Source organism: Pipra filicauda, unplaced genomic scaffold, assembly GCF_003945595.2.
Source record: "Pipra filicauda isolate LSUMZ 115617 unplaced genomic scaffold, ASM394559v2 scaffold537_size357629_pilon, whole genome shotgun sequence".
In the NCBI taxonomy this organism is placed as follows: domain Eukaryota; kingdom Metazoa; phylum Chordata; class Aves; order Passeriformes; family Pipridae; genus Pipra; species Pipra filicauda.
This window is the reverse complement of record NW_024104684.1, coordinates 219,395-230,917: the sequence shown is the minus strand read 5'-3', so window position 1 is coordinate 230,917 and position 11,523 is coordinate 219,395. Positions and strand designations below refer to the sequence as shown.

The window sequence follows — 11,523 nt, the reverse complement described above, 5'->3', positions numbered from 1 at the left end:
TCCCTGCACACGCTCCAGCCCCTCCTTGTCTCTCTTCATGAGGTTCCAGAACTGGACACAGCCCTGGAGGTCCCTCAGCAGTGCCAGCACAGGGGACAGTCCCTGCCCTGGGGCTGTGCCCACACTGGGGCTGGCACAGCCCAGGAGCCATTGGCCACCTGGGCACACCTGGGCTCATGTCCAGCCTCTGTCACCAGCACCCTCAAGGCCTTTTCCAGCTTTCCAGTCCCTCTGTCCCAACCTGGAGCATTCCAGGGGGTTGTGGTGACCCAAGGGCAGGAGCCAGCCCTGGGCCTTGTTTACCTTCACCCTGTTGGCCTCAGCCCATCAATCCAGTCTGTCCAGATCCTTCTGCAGAGCCTTCCTGCCCTCTGGCAGATCCCCATCCCACCCCACTCGGTGTTGTCATTGAACTCACGGAGGGTGCCCTTGATCCCCTCGTTCAGGTCATCGATGAAGATGCTCAGCAGGACCAGCCCCACACTGAGCCTTGGGGAACCCCAGCAGTATCCACCCCACTGGATGTCTCCCCATTCCCACCCCTCCCTGTATCCAGCCATCAGCCAGGAGCTGTCCCAGCCTGGGGCTGCAGGAGCTCCAGGAGAGCCAGAGGAGATGGCTTTGCTGAGCTCCAGGCAGACACACCCACACCCATCTCACATCCACCGGATCACCTGGGCACAGCAGATCAGGTGGGTCAGGCAGGACCTGTGTTTCCCAACCCCAGCTGGATCTGATCCCTGGTTATCCTGTCGGTGCCGTGGGATCCCCCTAGGGTGATCTGTTCAGGGCCTTCCCAGCATCCAGGGCAGGGACAGCCTGGACTTCCCTGGATCCTCCTCCTGGCCCTGCTCAGGGAGGGGGTCACTGGGCACCTCCAGGGCCTGGGACCCCCCGGGGGGCAGGGGCTGTGAGGAATGATGGGGAGGGTCCAGGCGAGCTCTGTTGCTGTCTGGTTTCCCCCTGGGGTCTGGGCCTGAGGGGAGTGGTGGGAGCAGCTCCGGGACCCCCCCACAGCCCCCATGGTGGCCCCGGGGGTCCATCGGCCCCAGGGACCTGTGGGGTCTGAGTGGCTCAGCAGGTCACTGACGCAGTCCCTGCTCCCAGTACAGACCAGTCTGACCCAGTATGAACCAGCATGACCCAGTCTCCACTCCACTATAGCCCAGTTTGGCACAGTACAGATGAGTATGATCCAGTACAAATACAGATCCATCCAACCCAGTCCCTGCCCCCAATATAGATCGGTCCAACCCAGTCCGTGCTACCAGTATGGACCACTCTGACCAATACAGACCAGTCCATCCCTGTCCCCATTCCCAGTTGAGACCAGCCCATCCTGTCCCCACTTCCAGTACGGACCAGCCCATCCTGTCCCCACTCCCAGTCTGTCCCAGCCCGTCCCTGTCCCTGCAGAAGGGTCAGTGCTGGCAGAATGCCCAGGCTGGGCAGCGCCCGTGGTGCCACCGAGCTCCAGGCACTGTCCCTGTCCCTGCTCGGCCTGGCACTGCCGGGGGGGCCCAAGGACATGGGGGGCAGCAGTGCCGTGGGCAGGCTGTGTGCAGGGCAGGCAGGGCTGTGGGGCAGCAGGGGCCAGGGTACTTCCAGAATACTTTATTTTGTACATACAGTTTGTCAGCGTGCGGCGGCCGCCCCTCAGGCCCCGGAGCCCCCCCGGAGCCGTGGGGCAGCAGTGCCGTGGGGCAGCAGTGCCGTGGGGAGGCAGGCACGTGCCATCACCCCACAGGGCTTGGGGCTGGGGGCGGGGGGCAGCCCCTGTAGGGCCCCAGGACTGACTGCCCCCCAGCCTACCCCAGCCCTGCCCATGGCTCCCCCTGCCCCACACACCCCCCCGCACCTTGGGGACCCCCATCAGCCAGGGCACTGGGGCTCCAGGAGGAGGGGTCAGATCGTGACCCCCAGGCAGCCCCCGCCCCATGGGACCCGTCCTCGTCCCCCAGGCCCGGCCGCCCCCCAGGATAAAGTGCACATGAAGCCGGGGCGGCGCGTGGGGGCAGCGAGGCCGGGGGCAGCCGTCCCTCGGGGCACTGTGGGCCCGTCCTGCCGTGGCATCCCCGCGGTCCGGCCGTCACTGCAGGTACCGTCACTGCAGGTACCGATAGGCCTTGAAGCAGTGGTTGCCCGAGTCAGCCACAACCACGTGGCCATCGGAGGTGAGCGCCAGCCCCTGCGGTCCGTACAGCGGGTCGGCCGCCGTGTTGATGTAGGACAGGAACGAGCCTGCGCTGTCAAACACCTGTGGGGGGACACGGCTGTCCCTGACGGCCCCACGGCCCAGGACTCCCAGCCCTGATGGTCCCTGACAGCCCCACGGCCCAGGACTCCCAGCCCTGATGGTCCCTGACAGCCCCACGGCCCAGGACTCCCAGCCCTGATGGTCCCTGACAGCCCCGTGGCCCAGGGATCCCCCACCCCGATGGCCCCTGACAGCCCCACGGCCCAGGACTCCCAGCCCTGATGGTCCCCAACAGCCCCACGGCCCAGGGGCCCCCAGTCCCTATGGCTCCCAACAGGCCCATGGCCCAGGGACACCCAGTCCCTATGGCCCTGGACCTGCATGGGATCTGCAGGACCCACTCCCTGTGGGGAGGACGTGATCAAGTCCCCCCAGGTCCATCCCAGTTGACACAAGATCCTTCCCAGTTGCTCCCAGTTAACCCTAAACCCCTCCCCAGTCCATCCCATTTGCTCCCAGATGACCCCAGACTCCTCCCCAGGCCATCCCAGTTGCTTCCAGTTGGCCCAAAACTCATACCAGTTCCTCCCTAGACCCCCCCCAATAGACTCTTACCAGTTGACCCGAGACCCATCCCAGTTGCTTTCAGTTGACCCCAGTTGGCTCCACAGTCTTCCCACTTGACCCAGTTGCTCCCAGTTGACTATAGCACCCCCTCAGACTGTTCCTAGTTGACTCCAGACCCTTCCCAGTTGTTCCCAGTTAATACCACTTGCCTCTCAGTGACCTCCAGGTGCCCCATAGCACCTTCCCAGTGCCTCCCAGGGCATCCCATCAAGAACACCTGGGGTTAGGGGGTCAGGGATTGGATGGAGAGGGGTTGGGGAGGGGCTGGTTCTGGGCCCCCTGGGGCTGCAGTGGGGGTGCGTGTGCAGGTACAGGGGTGGGTGCAGGTACAGTTGTGGGTGCAGGTCCAGCTGTGCAGGTCCAGGTGTGTGTGCAGGTCCAGGTGTGTGTGCAGGTGCAGCTGTGCAGGTACAGTTGTGTGTGCAGGTCCAGGTGTGTGTGCAGGTGCAGCTGTGCAGGTACAGGTGTGTGCGCAGGTCCAGGTGTGTGTGCAGGTGCAGCTGTGCAGGTACAGATGTGCGTGCAAGTGCAGCTGTGCAGTACAGATGTGCGTGCAGGTACAGGTGGGTGCACAGGTACAGGTGTGAGTGCAGGTACAGGTGTGCAGGTACGGGTGTGCAGGTACAGGTGTGCAGTACAGGTGTGCGGTACAGGTGTGCAGTACAGGTGTGCGGTACAGGTGTGCGGTACAGGTGTGTGTGCAGGTGCAGCTGTGCAGGTGCAGCTGTGCAGGTGCAGTACCTGGATGCGGCTGTTGCCCCAGTCGGCCACGATGATGTTGCCGTTGCTGTCCACAGCCACCCCCGTGGGCGCGTTGAACTGCCCGTTGCCCTCCCCGTGCGACCCAAACTTGAACAGGAACTCGCCCTCTGCGTTGTACACCTGAGGGTGTGCAGGGGGGACACACCAGGGGGTCACGGGCCGTTATCACAGCCCCCCCAGGCCCCACGGCACCGGGGGGACCCCAGCACCGGCTCACCTTCACCGAGTGGTTGTGGAAGTCAGTCACCACGATCTCATTCTTGTTGTTGACAGCCACAAAGTGGGGCCCTGGGGGAGACATGGGGGGGTCATCCCTGGGATTGGGGGGCTTAGCCTTGGGGGGAATGGTGGGGCTCAGCTCTGGCCCCATGGCAGAACCAAGATGGACCCAAAGCCCTGACCCATGGACAGAGCCCAGAACCCAGGGCCACCAGCACGGAGCCACTGTCAGAACCTGAGCCCAGAGCCACAGCCCAGAACTGAATCCAGAACCCAGAGCCAGAACCTGGAAGCGGATCCGAAGCCCAGAGCCCCAAACCTGGCCCTGGAGCCAGAACCAGACCCTGAGCACCCGTCCGGCCCCAGAACTCAAACCAGAGCTCAGAACAAACCCCAAGCCCAGAGCCTGGATCCAGAGCCCCAGCCTGGAACCAGGTGGACCCAGAGCCTGGACCCAGCCCCCAGCCCACCACCGGGGCCCCGGTGCCACCAGCCACCCTGGTGACACCAGACACATGGTCCTGCCCGCCCCGGTCCCTGGGGAGCCCAAGGCCCCACAGCTGGGAACCCAGGGGGTACCTGCAAACTGGCGCTCGGCGGTGCCGCGGGAGCCAAAACGCGCCACCAGCTTCCCATTGGGCTGGAAGATGAAGACACAACAGGCCTTGTTGTCCACCACGATGATGTGCCCGTTGCGGTCTACGGCGACACCCTTGGGGCCCATCAGCCGCCCTGCACCCAGCTTCGTCTGGGGGAGGCAGGGGGTCAGACCGGGGGGTGCCATGGACACCCAGCCCCACAGACCCCCCCACAGACACCCCCTGCTTTCTTTTTCCTCACCTTGAACTTGCCCTCAGGTGAGAACACGCTGACCCAGCGGTTGTCGTAGTCGGCCACGATGATGTCGCCATTGGTGTCCACAGAGACCCCCGTGGGGCGCTGGAGCTGCCCTGGGGAGCGCCCCCGCACCCCGAAACGCAGCCGGAACTGCCCCTCGTTACTGAACACCTGGGGGGGCAGCAGGGCCGGGGGGGTCAGGGGAAGCACCCCCACACCCCAAAACGCAGCCAGAACTGCCCCTCATTACTGAACACCTGGGGGGGCAGCAGGGTCAGGGGTGTCCCGGGGGAGTCAGTGGGTGTCCTGGGGGAGTTTGTGGGTCTGGGGGGGCCTGTACCTGCACACATTGGTTATGGCTAATGGGGCCAGTGGGGTCATGGAGATCTAGGGGTACCCAGGAGGGTCCGGGGGGGTCAGTGGGGGTCCCAGGGGTCTATATCTGCATGCACTGGTTGCTGCTGTTGGGGTCAGTGGGGCAGGAGGGATTCAGCAAGGATCAGTACAGTGTCAGTGGGGGTCCCGAGGAAGTCTGGGAGTCCCAGGGGGTCCGTACCTGCACGCACTGGTTGTTGCTGTCAGCCACAACGATGCGGCCGGCACTGGACGTGGAGATCCCCTGCAGGTTTGTGAACTCGCCCTTCTCCCGGCCGCGGCTGCCTGTGGGCACCGGTCAGGGAGGCACGGGGGGCCCCAGGAGACCACTCACCACCCCAGTGAACCCCTTCCACCTCTGGGGCACTCCACCACACCAGGGACTCCCCCACAACCCCAGGGAGCCTTAGGGAGCCCTGGGGAGTCCCTGCTGCTGTGGGTAGCCCTACCACCCTGGGGAGCCCCCATTGCCCTGGGGAGCCCCAAGAAGGGTCTGCTGCTGTGGGGAGCCCTGAGGAGCCCCCCACCACCCTGAGGAGCCCCCACCACCCTGGCGAGCACCAAGGTCCCCCCCCGTGCCACCCGCTCACCAACGCGGAAGATGAGCTCATCCTCGATGGGGTTCTCCTTGCGCTTGGCGCTGCCGTACATGCTGGCGGGGCGGCGCAGGGCCTTCTGCCGCACGTGCCCCCCGCCCGGGGACTTGACGCGGCGCTTGGCCTCCTCAGGGGACGGGGGCACGTCGCCGGGACGCAGGGCACGGGCGCGGAAGGGGGAGCCGCGCACGGGCTGCCCGTACAGCAGGATGGACAGCACGAAGTCGCCCTCGGCGCGCGGTGTGTACACCAGCTCGTAGGTGCCGTTGCGGTTGTCCTGCACCTCGGCCTCGGCCGCGGCGCCGTCGGGGCCCGTCACGGCGAAGCGCAGGCGGGCGCCTCCGCTGCGCACCAGCGCCCCGTCCTTGTCCTTGGTGGTGACGCTGAGCGAGCAGGGCTGCCCCACCACGGCCTGGCGCAGCCCCTCGCCCGTGGCCACCGTGGTGTGCGCCGTGGCGCTGGTGGTCAGCAGCGCGCCCAGGTTCTGGATGGAGCGGCGCAGCCCCTCGGGCTCGGCGCGGAACTCGAGCTGCGCGTTCTCGTGCGGGTGCTCGGGGAAGGGCCGTGCCGCCAGCTCCCGCAGCCGCTCGCCCATCTGCTTCTGCACCAGCAGCACCTCTGTGGCCGAGCCGTGGTGCAGCGCCTGCTCCGTGAACGCGCAGCTGCTCAGGATGCTCTCCTGGCCCTGCCGCAGCACCTCCAGCTGCGCCTCCAGCACCTGGGGGGAACAGCACCTGTGACACCAGGTGGGACCCACACCCAGCACCCACACCTGCATCGCTGTCTGCACCCCAGCCCTGGCCCCACCACAGCACCTCCAGTTGCGCCTCCAGTGCCTCTGGGCATGGCACATCTCTGTGGCGCTGGGGCAGGATCCCCACACCCAGTACCCCCAACCAACGCCCCACCTGCATCCCCCACCGGCACCCACACCTGCACCACAGCCATGCCCACAACCCCAGCCCTGGTGCTGCACTGGGACCCCAACTGCCACACTGGGGGTGCCACTGGCACTGGGGCACGGCTGGGGCATGCACACCCTCCCAGGAAAGGCTGGCAAAGGGTGCAGGGGCACAGAGGAGTGGCACACGAGGAAAGGTGTGTTACCTGCTGCTTGGCAGCACAGGTGGCCTCCAGGTCGCGCAGCAGCACCTCCCGCCGCTGCCGCAGAGCCGCCTCCAGCTCCTCGAAGCTGCTCCCGATCTCGGCCTCAGCCTCGGCCCGGCGCTGCCCCAGCTGCCGGCTGATCTCGGCCACCAGCCCCACGGCCGCTGCCAGCTGCGGGAGCCTGGAGGGACAAGGGGAGCCCCTGAATGCCTCCAGACCTCCAACTCCCTCTTCCAGCACCCCCAGCTCCACAGTGCTGCCCCAGCTGATCTCGGCCACCAGCCTCACTGCCGCTGCCAGCTCTGGGAGCCTGGGGGAATATGGGGACCCCCTGAACCCCCAAAGCCCCCCACAGCTGTAGGAGCCTGCAGGACTAGGACAGTAGGGGGACCTCAGATCCCCCTGGACCCCCTGGACCAGCCCCAGTCCTTCCAGCCCTCCTTCTCCCTGTACCATGTGTGAGTGACACCAAGCTGGTACTGCAGCCTGCGGGAGCAGGGCCGCGGTGACCCCCAGGCACCCCCCAGGCCCCCATACCTGGCGCGCACGGCATCGAGCTGGTGCTGCAGGGCCGCCTTGTGCTGCTCCAGCACATCCCGCAGCGGCACCGTGTGGTGGTCCCGGTGCTCCCGCCGCTCCCCCTCCGTGCACTCCCGGCACATGGCTGTCTCACAGGTCTCGCAGTAGAACTCCATCACCTGCCACACCTGTGCTCGTCAGCTGCCCCCCACCCCAGCCCACGGCACCCTGCGGGACCCCCCCCTTCCTGAGCCCACACAGCTCCCACAGTGCCCCCCAGACTCCCTGGACCGCTGTAGCCCCCACCCCGGCCCACTGTGGACTCCCTCTCCAAGGCCCACAGCCCCCCAGACCTCCTTGGCCCCCCCAGATCTCCACAGCCCCTCCTGTTACCCACAGGCCCCCCAGCGCTCCCCAGATCCCACACCCTCTGAGCCCCTCCAGCTCCTGCAGCCCCCCAGCCTCCCCTGCTCCCCCACCTCCCCTGAGCCCATACAGCCCATTGCAGCCCCCCTAGCCCCTCCAGCCCCCGAGCCCCCCAGCCCCCACCTTTCCCTCGTGGTTGGGGCAGCAAAGGGGCTGCCCGGTGGCGGCGCCCAGGGGGGGCAGGGGCGCAGGGGGGGCCCCGTGGGGGTCGGGGTCCCGCTGCAGCACCTCCATCAGGTTGGTGATGAAGAAGTTGTTGGGCAGTGCCGGGACCCCCCGCTCAGGCAGGATCGAGGTCTGGCGGCACACAGGACACGACAGGGACAGGCTCTGGGCCGGGATGTAGTTCTGCAGGCACCTGGGGTCACAGGGGCCATGGGGGTCACAGGGGTCAGGGGGCACAGAGAGCACAATAGGGACAGGCTCTGGGCAGGGACGTAGTTCTGCAGGAGCCTGGGGTCACAAGGGGTCACAGGGGTCAGGTCAGGGGTAACCCAGGGCTGGACAGGGACAGGCTCTGGGCTGGGACACAGAGGGGGCAGGGACAGGAACTGGGCTTGTAGGGGGACATGGGGGAAAATGGGGTGACAGAGGATGGGACGGATGGAGGGACAGTGGGATGGGGATGGAGGGTCGGGATCCGCTGGGGATGGGGGTGGGGGCAGAACGAGGGAACAGAGGAACAGATGAATAGACGGGGGACAGAGAGATGGATGGTGGAGATGGATGGGGGACAGAAAGGTGGACAGGGAGCGTGGGACAAGGGCAGAGCCATGAGGTTGGGGGTGGGCAGAGAACTGGCTGGACAGACAGACAGGGGGTCAGGCTGTGGGACAGGGGCACAGGGACAGGTCTGGGGGCAGGCAGTGGCAGGGGGACAGACAGATGCACAAGAGGGCTGCACATCGGGGGCAGGGACAGAGGGACAGTGGGGCAGCAGGATGGACAGATGGACAGGGGTTCAGAGTGCAGGCAGAAAACAGGGGGACAGACGGACAGAGGGGCTGTGCCGTGACACACCGGGGTGCAGGAATGGGGGAATGAGACACAGACCGAGGGGACAGATGGACAAGAGAGGAGCCTGCACTGTGTCACACTGGGGTGCAGGAGCAGGGCAAGGGGGACAGACGGACTGACAGACGGCAGGGCTGCACGGTGTCACACTGGGGTGTCAGTGGGACAGACGGACAGACAGACAGGAGGGCCGTGTGGTGTCACACTGAGGGGGAGCAGTGGCAAGGGGTGGCAGCCGGCCAGACAAATGGACAAACGGACAGGATGGACACAGGGCAGGGGTGCCAGCACCCTCGGGGGGAATGGACAGATGGACAGGAAGTGGATGGGGAGACTGAGGCAGGGCCAGGGGGGCTCTGGGGGCACAGAGAGAGGGGGTTGTCAGCACCAAGACCCCCCCACTGCGGGGACCCCAGCCACAGCCCTCCATATACCCCACACTTGGGGGGCTCAGGGGCTGGGCACAGCAGTGGGGTCCCAGCCCCGCCATGGGCCATGGAGTGCAGGGGGGTCTCAGCCCCCACCCCTGAGGGCACAGGGGGGCTCAGCCCCATGTCTCACTGGGGGGGCAGGGGGCCCACGGAGCCCTAGCTCTTCCACAGGTGGGGGGTGCTGGGGGGGTGTCACACTGCAGGTTTGGGGGGTGCAAGGGGGGACACTGGGGGTGCAACTGTCGGGGGGGGCAGTGAGGGGAGCCAAGCTGGGGGACACAGGGCGGGTGCAGCAAGGCAGAAGAGGGCTGGGGGCACTGGGGGGGCAGGGGGGATTGGATGCTGGGGGGTCAGGGGGCTGCAGCAAGAATGCAGCACAACCAGGGGGATGAGGGGCTGCAAGGGGGTGCAGTCAGGACATTGGGGGTGCATTGGGGGGTGCAGTCAGGACACAGTGGGCATGTGGTAGAGGTGGATGCTGGGGAGGTGCAACAGGGCAGAGGGTGTGCATGGGGGATACAGGGGGCTCGGAGACATGGTGGGGATGGAGGGGGGGTGCTGGGGCACAGGGGGGATATCGGGAGCAGTGAGGGGCTGCAGTGAGGGGTCCCACCTCTCGCAGAAGGTGTGCAGGCAGGGATAGGGCTCAGGGGGTTGAGGGGGGCTCAGGGGGTCCCACCTCTCGCAGAAGGTGTGCAGGCAGGGATAGGGCTCAGGGGGTTGAGGGGGGCTCAGGGGGTCCCACCTCTCGCAGAAGGTGTGCAGGCAGGGCAGCACCTTGGGGTTGCGGTAGCGGTCGAGGCAGATGCTGCAGACCAGGAACTGCTGGTCGATCTGCCGCACCACCGGGCTGGCGGGCTCGCGGCGGGCCATGGCGGCTCCTCAGCCTGGGGGGCACGGCACAGTGAGGGGGGTGCCCCACAGCACGCCATGGAGCTCCGCGGCACCCCACAGCCACGACCCATAGCCCCCACCCATCCCACAGGCTCATGGTGGGCCACGGCAGACCCTCAGGCTAGGGAGGGGAAGATGTAAACGGGTGAGGGGCATCCCGTGGCACCCCACAACCCCCCACTCAACCCACAGTGCCCCATAGCCCCTTGCCCACCCCACGCCCTCACAGAGAGCCACGGTGGACCCTCACTCTGCGGCAGCAGGGTCACTGGGGTGTGGGCACCCTAGGGTATGCACAGCCCTGACCCATAGCACCCACAGTTCCCGATCCCACAGACACATCGAGGGGCACACGGGGGGGCTCCCCCTGCCCACCAATGTACCCACGACCCCCAGGTGCCCAGAGCCAGCCCCACACCTGCCCCCCAGCCCCACACGCCCCCGTGCCCCACAGCACTCACCTCCCACAGACCCACCGACCCCACTGTGCCCTATGGCACCCACCCCGTGCCCCGTGGGGCACCCACCCCACAGCACCCACAACCCCCACCCCCGACCCCACTGCCCTCCCTCCTGTGCCCCGCAGCTCCCACCCTACCCCCTGCTCCAAGGAGCGCCCATCGCCCCCGCTGCCCCCCATCGCCCCCCACCCCATCGCCCCCCTCCTCTCGCCCCGGCCCCGCTCACGGCGCTGCGGCGGCTCCGCGCTCCAGGCCCCGGCCCCGCCCCGGCCGCCATTGTGCGGCACCGCCCCCCCGCCACACCGGGACCCCGAGGGGGGTTTGGGGGGGTCCCACACCCCGCATTTCCCCATGGGGGTCTGCCCCCTTCATCCCCGCTCACCCACCCCTAAACCCCCCTTACCCACCCCACGATTGCCCCCCTCGCCCCCCGATCTCCCACCGCTCACCCCGTGCCCACCGCCCCCCACCCGGGCCCCCCGACCCCACTCACCCCCCCCGTAGCCCCCTCCTCGCTCCAGCCCACGCCGCGGGACCCCACGGCGCATCCTCGGCCCCGGCCCGGGATGCGACAGGGAGGCGGCCGGGCCGGGCGGCACCAAGGGCGCCGGGAGGGGGGGATTAGACTTGTCACCCCTTCCCCCTTCAACGAGACGCCCCCCGCCCGCGGACTGCCGACTCAGGGGCAGAAACGAGTAGCTCCGCGACGCGTTGCCGCCCCCGAGTGGGGGATCCGCGGGGGGGTCCCGTGAGAAAATCCGTAAAGCGACCCCTCAACCCCCCCCGACGCGAGTGGTCTCGCCCGGGCTGTGGCTCTGCAGTGGGGGGGACTTCGCGCATCCCGGGGTACCCGGCTGTTGCCACGGCAACAGCATCCCGCCCCCGAATTTGGGGCTCAACCCCCCAAATTGCGGGGGGATAGGATGGAGGAGGGAGGGGTGCGGGTACACACTGGGGGGTGGAGGTTTGGGGGGGGCTCACCAAGTGCGGAGAGATGGGTGGTATAAATAGGGGGGAATAAAGGGAGGGAAAAGGGGGCCTAAAGGGAGGGCCGGGGG

The 11,523-nt window shown here is 67.3% G+C and overlaps 1 protein-coding gene across 2 annotated transcripts; it reads right to left on the bottom strand.

Moving 5' to 3' along the window:
* Positions 1 to 1,599: 1,599 nt before the first annotated feature.
* Positions 1,600 to 11,113, bottom strand: TRIM3 (tripartite motif containing 3). 2 transcript variants are annotated; one of them, XM_027743707.2, is made up of 13 exons: positions 10,959 to 11,113; positions 9,882 to 9,997; positions 9,724 to 9,749; positions 7,789 to 8,023; positions 7,258 to 7,418; positions 6,721 to 6,901; positions 5,608 to 6,331; positions 5,199 to 5,302; positions 4,646 to 4,813; positions 4,385 to 4,553; positions 3,804 to 3,874; positions 3,566 to 3,706; positions 1,600 to 2,257 (listed from the first exon to the last, which is right to left on the bottom strand). In XM_027743707.2, exons 2-13 carry the CDS (start codon positions 9,981 to 9,983, stop codon positions 2,105 to 2,107), a joined length of 2,235 nt encoding a protein of 744 aa, XP_027599508.1. In that variant the 5' UTR covers positions 9,984 to 9,997; positions 10,959 to 11,113; the 3' UTR covers positions 1,600 to 2,104. The 2 variants fall into 2 exon arrangements, with proteins under 2 accessions (XP_027599508.1, XP_027599506.1); XM_027743705.2 differs by lacking the exon at positions 9,724 to 9,749 and having other exon boundaries at positions 9,856 to 9,997; positions 10,959 to 11,112.
* Positions 11,114 to 11,523: the final 410 nt, after the last annotated feature.

Bases quoted from the DNA above. Each gene is read 5' to 3' on its own strand.
- TRIM3 (XM_027743707.2), bottom strand. From the start codon at position 9,983: ATGGCCCGCCGCGAGCCCGCCAGCCCGGTGGTGCGGCAGATCGACCAG. The intron at 9,750-9,881 runs CCCTGCCTGCAC...CCTGAGCCCTAT, and splicing joins ACCGCAACCCCAAGGTGCTG to CCCTGCCTGCACACCTTCTG. The intron at 2,258-3,565 runs GTACTGCACCTG...GTCCCCCCACAG, and splicing joins GGGGCAACAGCCGCATCCAG to GTGTTTGACAGCGCAGGCTC.